The 16527-nt window shown below is 31.1% G+C and overlaps 1 protein-coding gene and 1 long non-coding RNA gene across 10 annotated transcripts in view; both read left to right on the forward strand.

Moving 5' to 3' along the window:
* The window catches only part of LOC119634706 (tropomodulin), an 85452-nt gene that overhangs the window by 12196 nt on the left and 56729 nt on the right, over positions 1-16527 (forward strand). Inside the window, exon 1 of one of the 9 annotated variants that reach the window (XM_038029026.1) lies at positions 14859-15040. The exons of the other annotated variants lie outside the window; for them this stretch is intronic. Coding sequence (XP_037884954.1) covers positions 14957-15040 — 84 coding nt within the window. The 5' untranslated portion in view covers positions 14859-14956. Of the gene's footprint in view, positions 1-14858; positions 15041-16527 lie in introns of those variants that run through there. 9 annotated transcript variants of the gene reach the window in all.
* LOC119634709 lies at positions 570-2031 on the forward strand. Its single transcript, XR_005246972.1, has 2 exons — positions 570-1672; positions 1742-2031. It is a non-coding gene; the product is annotated as an uncharacterized LOC119634709 (long non-coding RNA).

The raw sequence follows: 16527 nt of genomic DNA on the forward strand, positions 1-16527 counted from the left end.
ACTTTCCGCATTTTCATCCTAAGCTGGCTTAAGCTGTATTGTGCTTTCTTTTTTTTTTTTCAATTGAAAAAAGGAATCACAAGCAATGGCTTAAATGGTGCATGCTCTTGCATCTAACTCCTCAATACACTTTGATATACACTGAACGATAGCTTGTGAAGAACTGAATCTTTCACTGTACAAGTGCTAATGACTAAGTTACTTTTCTATCCCACCTACCAACGTCAAATACATTATATGAAGCAATCAATTTCAGCAGAAAGAATTTATTAATACACTTAAAATAATGAAATATATAGTTGTTGTTGTTTTTTTTTTTTTTTTTTTTTTTTTTTTTTAAAGCAAATTTAGTAAATCTCAACTTTCTTGCTGTTAATTAGCGTTGACAAGGCTTTTACTATTATATTTGAACAATTGATTTCATCAGAATTGCGCTAAAACGCGTCAATCCAAAATCCTATTAAATAATATTATACATGTTTTATATACATATACGTACATATATATTTATATACATATATATATATGTATATATATGTGTATGCATAAAAAATTGTACAATAACGACGCAAATGTTTTGTTTATATTTGAAAAGAATAACAAGAGAAGAGATTTTAATTGGCATGAGGCGACCACACGAATACATTAAACGCCGAAATAATCCCATATCTCTTTTGAGTGTGGAAAAAAGCACTAAGTAAAGAGTACTTTGTTTAGAGTATGCCAAGCCAATATTTCTCCCATCTTTCAGGCCTGGTATGATTTCCGCGGAAGCAATACAGGTAGCATTTTGCAGCTTGGCACCCAAAAGCCCCAAGGCTCGCAATGCAAAGTTATCGATTGAAAGAGGATATGGATCAGAAAGAATAATATATGATGTATGCAGTGGGGATGCGCACGTGATTCCTTTTCACTGCTGCTTATGTCTCCTAAGCGAGTTTTGCCTTACAGGATGTGCAATGTCATCGTGTCTTGTGGAGATAGAATGATATGAAGACTTTTGATAGATTGCTCCGGTTCTTTTTCAGCTTAATTGCATTAGGTATTAGTGATAGCAACTCGAGATTCTGCAGCAATCGTCTCGTTTAACTGAAGGCTCTCATAATGCCCAGCTGACGAAAATCTGGCTATGTCACTTTACGGTCGATGTTAGTGGTTCGCGGTCATAATCATTTGCGATTTGGATATCCTAACTGGAACCATTGATCGTCACTTCTCTATTGTTTTCCATCTTTGAAATTTTATCGCATAGAAATTGATTTACTCAAAACTGCTAAAAACTATATTACATAAGCCGCAGTGAGATAACTTGTAGTCCTGAGCGAAATTTAAAGGTAACACTTTCATATCCGGGAGTCAAACAAACAAAGTAATGTTCTTTCATAAGGCCATCGCTACACTTAATTCGATTTATGAAAACCCTGTGCTGCATACCGCGTAAGCATAATTGGGATCCCATGGAAATCCTTTTTGCGATATTTAACAAAAACACGTAAGAGTTTCTGCAAAGCTGCGAAATTTCACGGGTATATCTGAAATTTGCTGATAAAATCAAAAATTTAATACACCCTCTCGTGGCGGCGGTGTATATAGAAAAAGAATCAATTGAATTAAAGAGTATGAAGGAAATAATTCGATTGATTGACTGACTGACATTGATCGTGAAAAAAAGGTGCATACGTTAAAAAAAAAAGAAAGACGGAAATTTTTATTGCATTTGTTTTGTTTGTTTTATTTTTAGTGTTTAACTAAATTTTGTAAGGATACGTTGCGTGAGCTCGTAAAAAAACACATACGTGGCGAGCAATGGATTAATATTTTGGACAATTAAGGGGAAAATATTAGGAATAAACGAGAATATTATAAGCAATATAGGCAATCAAATGATTGTTTTGCATAATTTTTAAAAAAATGTTATAAAAAAATTAAAATTAAAAAAAATCACAACATCATAAGCTCTCTTCAAATCCTTTTAAATCGCTTGCAAAAATGTTTCATATAAATTATTGAAAAAAACAAAAAAAAAAAAAAAAATCATAATAATAATACAACAAAAGCTGGTTGATATTTGCGCATTTGATTTCAATCAATTTTTAATTTTTCTCATTTTTATATTTTATTGCGCATCAATTAATTTTCAAGTGCTTTGTGCAAAACAAAAAAAACAAAAAAAAAGAAAAGGTTGCATTTCGATTTAATTGATTGAATTCAAAATTATGGCCATAGAAGAGGTGAGTAAAAAATGAAAAGAGAACACAATTTCATTGGTAGTCTCGTTTAATCGAGAAGGATTGTGCGTGTGTGTGTGTGTGTGTGTGAGAGAGACATAAAAGTACTGACGGTCGTCTAAGCTTGATTTAAAATTATTGAACCCATACATACACCGAAAGCGATACGTAACGTCTTTGCATGAAGATTACCTCAACAACTTTATTGACGAAAAAGCTAGCAAAGGAGGAAATACCGTTAAGTTGCCATCGTGTACTATAGTTTCATAAACACCGAATATTTGCGACCATTAGACAAGTTGCTTTTTGCAACAATAGTAATAAGAAAAGCGAAAAATGTTTACCGCCAAATGTTCACTTGAGAAACAAGGCTCTCAATGATAGCAATGATAGCAGTGAGCGAATGTGTCAGGCATATTTATTTTAAGATATTCACAACTGTCACTGCAGACAATTTTTTTTTTTGTTTTTTCGATTTTTTTTTCTTTAGCAAAATAATGTTGTGTCAAATAAGTTGTCAACCTCAGGTGCATACATTAGTGTAGGCGCCTGGTTCAAGGAGAAAATTGTGCGTGGAACAACAATAACAAAAGAAGAAAGAAAGAAAGAAAGAGAGAGAAATTGCTAACAAGCGTGGGTGTACGCCTATTAAAGTAAAGTTTTTTTTTTTTCTTTTTTTTCCTATCATAAGCAAAGTTTCTCAATTAATGCTTTAGACTTTGGCAAGAAAACAAACAAGTTGAGCCAATAAAATGTTCACAATGCCGTATTACGCACAATTCTCTGCATCAATTTGTCCCAGCAGATACGAAATTATACCGTCGTTAGTCGGGTTGGTAGATCATTGTCAAGGAGTTTTTCGCATTCTTCTTCAATTTTTTTCGATTTGCATTCTCATGTATGTTCGTGTTAGGTCTTGCAATAAAGAAGATTAATACAGTTCGTCTCAATAGGATTTATGCAAATCAGAATAAGAGCTTAGAGGCCGATTAATTAGTGGAAACTACATAAGTGTGCAGGCATTTTATTCACTATAGCAACGTGAAGCATATCCTTCTCGAAAATTGTGAAAACATATAACAGAAAATTTTCATCTACTAAACGTTATACGTATGCTTAAGCATCTGTGTGTACATATACTTTGGATATGCAATTCTTGGTAGATTTTAACCATAACGCCGTTATGCATAATCAATTATCCTCAAATCATTAAAATGAATGAATTACATATCACTGCCATATATGGGTTAGTGTATGAATTTTGAAAGATTTTTTCATCTCTTTTCATGTTTGTAAATTTAAATGAAAGCGAGATTTTTAAACAAATACAATGCATGTGAAATAACAAAGAAATGAAGAAAATATTTACATAATTATCTGCATGTGTGGCCCAGAAATGCCATTTTATGTGAGAATGAAATGTTTAAACGATTGTGAATAAAATTATATATATACGTATGCGAAAACTAAACTACACACAACTATATAAACATGTACAACATGAACAGTTAAGGTGTAACATGAAACAACAACAAGTTGACAGAATGACATATAGATGCCGCCACTATTGACAAAGCCATATAGCTTTTACGTATTACTATCTGCCAAACGAACTGCGTGAAAACCTCGTTACATTCCGACCAAAAGTTACACTTGTTTTAATGACGATATATATACCTTCTTGTTCGCTTTAGATGGCTTTCGCCATCATGAATCTATGTCATATATCGTTTCTTCCTTTCCTTTGTAAACTTGGCATCAGAAGCGAGTAAATCCGGCACTCTTTTCGGCCCGATTTTCCTCATGGGCTCAACTATCTCACCCAACTTCATTTTTCGCTCTTTCAAAACATTATTAGGTGCTTTTCTTATTCCTTCTGGAACAACTGTGAAATTCGGATGACCAGAAGTGTCAGCGTCATCGACGACTCACTTAAGACTTGGGCAAAATTAGAAAAACATTGATAAATACTTATGTGTATAGATAAATAACACTTTTTAGACGGTATTTTTTCCCATCAAAACACAATGTTTAACCAACACATGGAACTCCTTTATATCCATTCTTTTGAAAAGTAAAAAAACTATGGTCACAAAAACCACCTATGACCTGTAAACTAATTGCCATGACTGTTATGAAATTTTGACATGTGTCATTTAAAGGGTTCGTGCTGTCCAGAGAACTGGATGGGTCTGTCAGCAGCGGTGACAGACCGCATATTTATTGAGTCAATTGGTTTTCGTTCAAAACAAATCACCTGACTACTATTGAAATTCTTATGACAATTTACTATTAAAATCAAAATCATAATTACCTGAGAAAGATCCGTTCCGCGGGTTTTTGCCCCTTTAATCATCCATATTGAATAAATAGAAAGATTAATTTGTCGCGCTTATGCAAAAGTGTGCGCATGCACTGGTTAATATGTTTCATTAAGGAAAACTAATTAGTATCTCAATTTCATAGCAATATATCAAGACACTGCAATACACTGCCAACACATATGACCGCAATATATCACAAAGGAAGAATACGTTTATGTTGCGAAACGAAGCACAGTCGGTTGATTATTGAAACGAATGGATTTGCGCTGAAACGTACTGGACTGAATTAACTGAATTTAAATTTATTATAGGAATTGCACAAATCTTGTTGATAATTTATAATTTAAAACATGAAAATGGTCGGTCTTAGCAAATGGTCAATGGGATATGAGACTGATTTCATGAAATGCGTGCAGCGCATACATATGCAATATCAAACATGCATGCATTGCACTGCATTGTTAATTTAAACTGAAACTGTAAAACAAACCACAGTCGTGCCCGTCTATCATTTTACAACCAACATCTCTATCATTACATACAAACAAACATGTTTCGTACGCATATAAACTTAATTCACTATTGTATCCAATTAACAGCATATACGATGACTGGCCGCTAATCTTTCTACATTTACCCCCCTCCCGCTAAACCCCTGTATGCGGTTTATTCATGCACACATTCAAACACGCACGGACACAGACGAATACATATATATATACCCGGACTGATTATTTTTGCATTATTCTGTTCCACTTATATCTTATACGACTACATAGTATTTATGCATCAGATGCATGCGTATCTATCGATCGCTATAAGGCTCTGCAGAGTTCACTTCGTCTATTGGGTGATTTTGCGTTCAAAATAAGTGGTCAAAACTGATGCAAATGGCTTCTCTGCGCTATACCGACACAGTAAATCACAATGCATTTAGTGAATAAACTGACTGATGTGTAGCATATGTATGTCGTTATACGTTATTTGTGCAGTTGTCAAAATTAATGACTCCACCACATGCAATATAAGATTTGTCATCAAATAGTGTCTCGAAAGCAATCGGAAAGCTGCCAACTTTCTGATTTAAATTTTGTTTTTTTTTTTTTTTTTTTTTTTTTGTAATTAGTTTGTTAGTTTTTTACTATTTGATATGTAAAATTAAATAAAGATAAATTAAAATGAAGTATACATAAGAAAAAAAAAAGTATACACATATCATTACACATTCACATCCCGCTCTCTACACTTGTACACTTGTAAAGAAAGATATGAAGATTTTCGGAGTACTGGCCCAAGAGATCCATAAGTGCTCTTCTTCTTCTTCCTTATAATATTTTAAATTATTTTTTAAATTATTATTGTTACTCAAATAACTGAAAACAAAAATCATAATACGAAATAAATCTTTTTTTATATGCGAATCTACGGAAGCAATCTGTCTGTTCATTCCGTTTGTCAGAGTAAGACATAAGCTCAGAACCCCTCTATTTTTCGGTCGGAATAAATACTTGCCTTTTTGCACCATTAGGCATATTCTATAGGCGATGCTGTAGCATCTTTACAAAATCGGAAATAATTGACCACGCCTATCTAATATTATAGTGTATCAAAATTTTAATTTTTTTCAACACCTTTACAAGGCGCAGTAACAAGCTTCAAAAACCCTATATAAATTCTTGGCCAGTTTAATAGTTGGAATGCAACTTAATATGTCCGTCTCTCCGTTTGCCTATCTGTCTGCCTGCTGTATAGCCCTGTGTAGTACTTGTGGTATACATTCTCCCGGTAGCGCCTACACAGTAACACGCGGACCATACAACGTAGAAAAAATCTACCGCGTCCACTCCGTATTATAGAAAATGAAAATGTAGTTCTTTTACTATTTTTTGTCTTTGTTAGGATACCGGTGGTGGGTATAAAAGATTCGGTCACGACCAAAGATAATTTTCTTACTTTTTGTATTTCGTAGAGTTTTTAGATGATTGGTATGTTAAGTTCATTGATTCAGATTGATTATAATTGTCTTTTTAGACACATATCGAACACCTTCTCAATAAACGTCATGAAATATGAAGAAAGCCTCATACACTGTAGGATAAACAGCGTAACATATGACATGATATGAAAATCAAACTTTTTATGAATATTTAGTATGTTTGTCCACTAGCACAAAAGCTATTTTGATTCCAAATGTATATATAATGTGTGGCGAAAAGATGAGGGAGTAAAATGTAAGTGAAATTTCTCCCAACACATGCTAAGAATACCTCAGAGAAAATGTTACTAAAAGAAAAATTTCTTTTAGACTCTTGTTAACGGCTCGTATGAGTGCTTTTTTAAAACTCATGTTGAGCATTTTTAGAAATCGCTAAGACACATGTAAGAGAACATTCTCTTAGAGTTCAACAGGGAAAAAATCTCTTAAATTTCAATAATATCTTGAAAATAGTTTTGCATCGTTTCTAATAGCATATGACAACAATGTAGGCAATGTCACGAGCTTTAATTTGAAACATAGAAAATACTTGTATTATCTACGACGGATACGTATATATGAGTGCGCGTCAGGAAATTGTAATTATAATTATATTTTTATATAATATAAGCAATTTTCGAAAATTTCGATAATTTTATGATTTCCTTACATTTTCAGTTCTCACTTAGCTGCTTACAGAGCAATCCGTCATTCACACTTCATTCTGTTCTTTTTTCTACTTTTTTTTTTTTTTTTTTTTTTTTTTTTGTTTTTTAGTGTATAAACGGCGTTGCCTATTATTCAAATGTTATGTCTTTCACACCTGGCGTCATATCGTTTATATGTGAATAGACTTATGTTCACATGCTATATACATTCGTACGTGTATATCTGATCGTTTTCTACTTTTTTTTTTTTTTTAAAGGTGTAAATGCTAATGTGTTTGTTTGTCTAGTCTAGTATAGATTGTCACATAGCAATTCCAATAGCCATTTAGTTCCTTGAAACTGGGGTTAAAGTACTTTTGAAATTTTGTTTACAAATTGTTTATGTATTTACTGTATAGAGCATACGTATGTATATATATATATGTCTGCCGATAGATATACATGATTAAGCAAAAAGGTTTGCTATATACAGGCACAAAGCACATGCACGCATTTATATATTTAGAATGTGTATGTTAACATACATCTAAGCAAATAAATATGAAAGAGCGCGCAAACACACCCATCTATAAGAAATGTGGTTTATGTATATTTTATGTATTACAGTTGATGTTGCGTTTTTGTTTTCTTACTGTATGCATAGACAGTATATCGTTTTGTTGATACATCAATGCGTATAATTAAATTGATGATGATTGTTTTAAAATTTTAACCTATTTTTTTTATAAAAATAACTAAATTGCGTCATCGTTGGTTTGCTTATAAATCTAGACACTGCTCCGACCATATTTTGACCTAGTCTGGCATAATAAACGATTACATGATTCAAATTGACCACATTTAACGCATCGCGTTTATACATGTATATGTTTGAGTGTAATAATGGATGGAGGGAATGCCACTATTTGTCGGCGTAAAGCATCCAAACTTCCATACGTATAGCGAAACCAATTAAATTTTATTATTTCTAGACTTAAGAAAAGAAAAAAATGGGTATAATAAATAAAAATAAATTCATTGCTGTTGTATGCGTAGATTGCAAACACAATCCACATCTCATCAAATAATAGAATTGCACTTTTTATATAGAGGCATATATTGTACTTACTTACGTAAACACAAGTGTAGGGTATGTCTATTTATTTGTGCATTGGCGTATATATTTTCGAAAATTATATATTTAGCCACAAGTGTTGTTAGTGTGTTTGTTTTGCGTTCGCTTTTTGCTTTGGTTAGACTGTTTTGCGTATTTGCCATTAGAGTGTTTACCCAAATTTAGCATTTTGCGCTACTACCGGGTAATTATATTCAGTAGAACTTATTTTTAATGGAATATACATTATATCGTATACACGCACCTACACTCGCATACAGACGCGTACGAAAATCACTTTTCATCGTTTCATAAGCAACAATGTATGCATTGTTTAGATTGATCTTCTTTGTGTTTATATAAAATTATAAAATATAGAGAAAAAAAAAAATAAAATGGAGAAAAACACGTAAAAAGGAGTATCTAAGTATCTAATAAAAGCAATGGTTTAAATAAAGACTACTTAGAATTTTTAAAAAATCTGCATTATGGCTATTTATAGCACGTTTGTTTATATGATTGCATTTTCCAACTCAAAAATATCCGAATCCTTCCCCCCTGTTTCGCCTTAAAGCTTAATCTATGTACAAACATTAACGTTAACTTCAGATGAAAATAACATCAGAGAAAAAATGCAAGTTTGCGTTAATTTTCCATAGCTAGCAGCATAGTCAACTGATATCAAAATTTTTGTTATAAATTTCCCAGAAATTCAATTTAACAAATATTAATATTAAATTTAAACAAATAAAGGCATTATAAAAAGCCATCCATTAAATACCTTACACCACTTAATACAGTTATTCTATGAGAAGTGGTCAAAAAAGTAATCCGTTCTAAAGCACATTTTCACATACCGGTGTACCAGATTTCATTAAAATATCTCAAAACTTGTTACCAAAACGTTTAACACAAGACAGATAGACGGACAGATAAGCTTAGATCGATTCAGAAAGTGATTCTGAACAAAATATGGGCCAAGCTCAAGTTCTGCAATTATTGCGTACATCGGCAGAAAATTAATATATCCTAGTACCGTGCGTGACGTAGAGTGAGATCCCGGCATGCCTGTCCTACTGTGGTTCCATCCATGTATACATTCAGGAGTTCATTTATTGACTTCAAATTCGGTAAAACATTGAAAGTTCTCGCTCGAAAAATGATATCGAGACTATATCAAGTCAGCGAAAGGATCCGCCTACAACAAAAAAAAAAAAAAAATGAGGATTTAATGAATTATTGAAATGTAATTTTTTTTTTTTTTTTTTTTTTTTTTTTTTTTGTGAGAAGATTCAGCCACAATTGTATTAAAGTTTCGTAACCCTTTCGTTTCGCATTAAAACTTACCCGTTAGTCCTCAATAAAAGTGAAAACAATATTTTATTTAAATATTTGATTTTGTATTAAAACTTAATTGCACAATCGTAAGAAGAAAAAAAACCACTAACCTCGGAAATCTTAATAAATTACAGTTAATATGTATTTCCAAGATTAGTTTTCTGAAATTGCTTTGTTCTGATATATATATATATAAAGACGAAGGTAGATGTTCGTTGTTGGATTATTGTATAAAATAACTTACAAACGGATGAACAAAAAGCTATAAAAACAAAACCTCTTTCAACTTAATGAAAACGTGTTTCCTGGAATACGTAGTACGATGAGGAGACACAAAGCGTATTTCTAGCACTACCACTACAATCCAATATCTTTCACACGTAAAAATAAGAGTAGATGTGACACTTGGAAACATCATCACATTAATTTACTTGAATATGTTATGCGTCTGTCAATGTGAATATATATATATATGCGTGTGTGCGTATGTGTATGCGTATGCCTGTAATTTTACGGCAACGATAAAGAGAAAAAGGAAGAATGATAATGCCGATAATGATGATGATGATGACGATGACGATGTGTTTGCATTCAATGTTGCTTGTGTAAATTGTAAATATAAATGTAATTGAAAATGAATTTTATTGGAAAACAGTGAAATGTTTTCATTGTTTGTATTCTTTCATATAAGACAAGAAACAAAGTAAAATATGATTCAATGATTGAATGAAACGCACATGGACAATAAACAAATGCATTATATGCATTATATGCATACATACAGAAGCACAGATACGTACGTATATGTGATTATAAAAAGGAATGGATCACCCGGAATGGATCGTACAAATAAACACATACGTACTTGCGAATGCATAACAATGCAATTAAATGAAATATTCTTTCTTTCTTACGTCCTTTACGTAAATGCTCTTATTGTACCGCTTACTATTATTAAGTGTACTATATCGCATAAATGTAAATGAGTGAGTGTTTATGTATGTATGTGTACGAGCATTACTCAGTCAACAATATTTGATTTAAAATTTTCCATTAAAAAGATCAAAACAGTCTGAAAGCGCTATTTGTAAAGTTCGGTATAAAACACTGAGATATAACAAAAACAAGCAATCAATAGTAGATGTTACTAATTCAGTTAAAATAAATAAAATATATATATCTTATATTTATATGTATTTGTGTATATGCAGTGAATTTTGTTCGATTTAAAAAAATATAGCAAAAATTAAAAAATAGTCAAACAATTACGCGTAGGTGAAAGACATAAGTTATCATTAAATTATTAAATTTTAATCGAACATAGTTTTTAGAATATCTTTTTCAGCCTTACATTAATGGATACATAAACAAACAAATCATATGGGTTTTTTCAGTTAACGAAAAACTTTTTCCCATTCATTTTTTTTTTTTTTTTTTTTTTTTTTTTTTTAATAATTTTAAATTTTTTTTTTTTTTTTTTTTTTTTTTTTTTTTTTTTTTTTATTTAATTTTCTTGGAGAGGAATCTTCAAATATGCTTAGAGTATAAAAAGAAAGAGGCATATATATATATATAGCTCTGCTCAATCTTTCACGCTTATGGTGAAATCATCATCAACACACGTTGTCAGTCCGGAGTGAGCGTGTTGAGTAAAATTATGTATATCGCCGGGTTGGAAAAAAAAAAAAAAAAAATACACACAAAAATTATTTTACATCAAAAATATTTGTATATCAAAAAATACAACTCAATTCTATTGTTGTAATATTGCAAATTACATATATACACATTGTACACGCACGTATATGCACTTATGTACATAATAAACAATAGAAACAAAGAACGTCTTCTACGTATATTAAATAACAGTGAAATGATACCTTTGCACAAGAAACCAAAAAAACCAAATCTCTTAAAAAACACTTGACAAAATTGATCGAATGTTTTAAAAAAAAAAAAAAAAAAAAACCAAAATAAAAATGCTATAAAAATAATAAAAATACTTTGTGTTGGCAAAGCTATCAATATGTTCGATACAAATAAAACATATGCAAAGGAAAAAAAAAATGGAAAAAAGAATGGAAAAAATCTATAGAAGTTTTCAATGAAACATTTTCACAAATCACAGTTTGCAGCGCTTTAAGAAACTTTCTTTTCTCTTAATTTAAAAAAAAAATCTTTCATCGATAATTTTTTTTTTCTTTTTTTATGTCCTTTCATCATAATTTTATTGTTTGACGCAATCTTTATCAAAAATTTTTTTCATCCCATTTCTTCGCCTTTTGAACTATGGACCGATTACGTATATATTTTTTGAGATTGTATTTGTATACAAACATTTGAACATTTTTTATTTTTCAATGTCAATCTCAGTTTTCCAAAAAAAGAAAAAAAAAAAAAGGGGCGAGAAATGAAATAAACTCTAATTATCGTGGCGTATGAGTGTTTCTGGCTATAAGCAGATGCTAAACCATTTCCTACAAGGTTTAATTAGTTAACTGTGTATGATGAATATATGCGTGATGATCCGCCTATCCATCGGATTTCCTCATAAATTTGTATTTGCCATATTAACGATTACACATACTCTGTGATCGATGGGTACCCGCTACTCAGTCGCTAAAGAAGTCGACACAATTAATTGGTTAATTGAGAGTTTCCCATATTTATAAAAACCCGAAGAAAGAGGAAAATAATTTCAAATCATTACATTCTTCCGATATTTTATCTTGCTATGTTCATATCTGGATGAAAATACCAGCAGTTGTAGTCACAAATCAGGAAAAATCGAGTTAGTTTCCATTGTCATAGTGTGTAGAGAATTCACATACCTGACTGCATACATAACATTATTGTTGTTTGTTTGTTTGTGACGTGAAAACAACCACCAAAGGCTCTACAAAAATTGGTCAATGTCTTGATAAATGTACAATTGTAACTTACAGTTATGGTCTGACGTTGCGATCAATCGCTAGTCATAAGAGAAGACAATGTGCTTTCTTCCTGTCATGATTGTTTTAAGCTCGCGTCAATAATCAAAACAAAAGCTTCTTCACTATTAATTGCGTTGCAAAATAAGGTTAATAAGTCACGACAGTCGAGCAAAGGAGTAATGACTTTTGATGGCTCTGTCATGTAATGATTCTGAATATGGCGATTAATTCAGCGATGGGATTGTAGAGATGTTCCTCTAAGATTCAAAATCATAGTAAAAATCTTCCCCACAGACACGTATAAGCCAAGTTTAGTAAGAATCCATTGATGATTTCCAGTTGCTTAATAGTTCTGCTGGTTATATAGAACTCCCCAATAGGATTAAAGAAAACGATTAAAAAGGAAATTGGACCGAGGATCTTACGAAATCACCGCAAACCACGAAACTGTCTGATTACTTTCATGTATAAAATATATTATGTCAATGTCAAATAATGTGAAAGTGCAAATATGATCGAAAACGTTTACCTAAAAATTTTGGTAGAACCGAATTCACAGCTCATTGCTTGTTAAATACGCAAAGTGACTTTTTTTGTAAACCAATGTTTACATTGGTTTTGCTCTTTTTGCATATAATTAAAGTTTATTTGAGAAAAAGCAAAATTGAAATAATTTTTGCATTAGTCAGACTAAAACAAAAAAAAAAACAAAAAAACCAACTAAAGGAGTGGACACAATAAGGCCGCGCTTATGGTTTCAGGACGTACAGTAGAAATTAATTAATTAATATTATGAATTTTATAATTATATCAAATATATATAGCTATATACAATATATATGCATATATGTATAAATAATTTATAATAAATTTTATAATTTTTATATGCACATATATGTCTCCCACAGAGCTGGGAATATAAGCGCGACCTGATATTTGATATTCAACAAAATTCGCTTCTAATTGCTATTATTTGACTTTTCTAAAATGCAAACATATTGAATAAATGCATTCGTAAGCTAATTATTGATGTTGAATAACAACACAAACAACACAACAAAGAGTAAAAGTTAAAATTCGATTAACAATTTCCTCTCTGGCTTGAACGAAAAAGTTCATACATGTGTGCTTTGCATATTTTAATAGTTGGAGTCAAACATTTTCAAATCGTATAAAAATGACCAGCAAAAGAAGACCCGATAAGACCCGCTTTCTTTCTTCATTCATTTTATATTCTTGCGATGATCAACTGCATTGCATACTAAAAGCACGAAACAATCTTGGGAATCTAAAATCCAAGTAATTAGTTTATTCGTCTGAGTGACCGAGTAGGCAAAGGAAGTCGACTAATAAACACGGTGATCGTGGATTCAAATCCCAGAGAGTTTTCAACAAAACCAATAGCCTTAGATGCTAGCGCTTTAAGACTTTAGTATTAGAGTTTATTTCCCCGGCAAAGTTAATAACAATGGAACAAGGAACAAGGAAAGTAATCTTGGCATTATCAATTTCGAAGAATCTTTTTTTCCGCGAGATGTTTCATTAGAATTCATGAATTCATTTAAGCGACAATTATCGCTTATGTTCTCGTAGAAGAAGAATTTGAAATCTACGCAAATTTCATTCATAACTTTATTCCCCGCCTGAAACCGTTTTCCTAGAATAGCATTGGTAAGAATTTTCTGTCAATTGTTGTTGTTAAACAAAATTCTCTGTTATTTTTTTATTTTTTTTGTTATTTCTGCTTTTTTTTTTTTCCTTCACAACACTTTTTTTCTCCTCAGTATATAATGCTGTTATATATGTGACGAGTGACTTTGATTGACTCTCTATGAGGGAAATTTATTTTGAACACTTATACGTCTCGTTGTTTTATTTCATTTCCAGAAAAAAAAAAAAAAAAAAAAAAAATTATAAACAAATGTTAAAAAACAAATTTTATATTTCACATAAAAATTTTATGGATTTCAATATTTAACGAAAGTGAAATGAAAAAGTTTCGCTATTTATAGTTGCATATTGACGTGTATATGTATATATATATATATATATATATTTTTAAATGTGTATATACATACATATATACATATATATGTAGTGAATAGTGATCAATATTCTCCTTTATATTAAATAAAGTGCTACACCGTGAAAGGCGCTGAGAGAAAGGAAAAGAAACAAGAAAAAGAAAAAAAACAAAACAAAAACACAAAATGATAAAATACAACACATTTTAAGTACAAATAAATAAAATTACTTAAACAAAGCGAAAAATTTATTTATATCCATCAAAACAGTAAACAAAGAGAGTTTGTTTATAAAATTAAAAATAATTTTATATTTACACCAAAAGCTACCTCAAAAACATCTTTACCGCGCGCACACATATATATCTACATCATGTCGGATACAGAAATTATTGAAGAGAATACAACTACAACTACCACAACTTCAAAATGGAAGAAGAAACGTACAACAGTTACGGTTGGTAAACATGTTACGAATTCATTTAAAATAAAATTTAAGTATAATGAAGAAAAGAGAAAGAACGATAAATTAAAAAAAAGGAAAGAATGCTTACAAAAAGGAAAAAGTAATTAAGAAATCTCCCATTAGTTGGGAGGGTGGGAGGGCACACATCACTTCAAATAAATATATAGAGGCGATACAATCAATGGAAATTGTGCCCTTTTTAGGTCTTCTTCGATTCGCTTATGTTATTAAGACATGCATTACAGAAGTACGAGTTTTTCCATTTATTTATTATTTATTTAAAACCATTTAAGTTAAATAACCTACACTGTCAACCATTTTAGTTAAATATTCAGCACTATTTCGCTTAATGCGATTACGCAAACAAAGACTTTTCAAAATAACGAAAGTGATCAAAAAAATGATCCGATCCAAATTATTTTCAGTAGTGTTCGCCTTCACCTCTCAATATATAAACAGGTTTTATCAAAAACTGCTATCTGTAGATTGAACATAAGACGGACAGACGGACAGGCAAGCCGAAATCGGTTCAAAAAGTGATTCGAAAAGTGACTATGAATGGATCGATATCGAAGACAGTAAGACTATCTTAAGTCTTTCCAGATATTGTTTTCCGCACGAACTTATTATGGGCTTATACCACAAACGATGCAAGGCGTAAAGAATAAACACCCAAAACACAGCAATGCACATTTCATCATCAAATTCATTCTTCAAATAACTCGATAACTGCGGCCTGTAGGTTGAACAAAAGACGACAAGACCGGCAGACATTCACATGAAAACAAAATTTTGGGAAAAAATTTAAAGCAAGAAAAAAAAATCTAGTAACATGTTAATGGAATGTAAGATGTAAGTAACTCAGATATAAAGCAAACAAAAAAAGAGCAAAAATTTTTGTTTAACTTTTTTTAAAGGCCGTTTTATGAAAAGTTTTTCTTTGTCTTAACATTATCCATTGCCACACATATATATGTGCAACAAATTTTCTATATACAACAAAATCTTCTTACATAAATAGTTTTACATTTTCATCATAAAATAAAAAGTGACACTTTGGTTACGAGCAAAGAAGAAAACATATAACGTTTATGTCCATGTGTATATTGTTTGTTATTTATTGTCTATTTTTCTGTCTATTACGGACAGCAACACTTTACTATATATTTTCTGTGCTCTTGCTATGGCCTTTGTTGCTATATTCGAAGCATATAAAGCATTTTCATATTTCGTTTATAACACTCAACAGAATACCGCAAAATCCCTACAGGGCACAGTATTTATAGAGTAAAATCATCATAAATCGATTACATCGTCAGTATCTTTTCACAATGATGAAAACTATAATACATTGACCCCGATCGATATTGGGTATTTGAAAAAAAGGTGATATTTTATGGCTCTTAAGTTCTCGATTATTTGCCAAAGTGTTCATCCAATGAACTGATAATAGAAATTTTAAGTTCCAGAAGTTTCCA

This window comes from Glossina fuscipes, unplaced genomic scaffold (genome assembly GCF_014805625.2).
Source record: "Glossina fuscipes isolate IAEA_lab_2018 unplaced genomic scaffold, Yale_Gfus_2 3, whole genome shotgun sequence".
Taxonomy (NCBI): domain Eukaryota; kingdom Metazoa; phylum Arthropoda; class Insecta; order Diptera; family Glossinidae; genus Glossina; species Glossina fuscipes.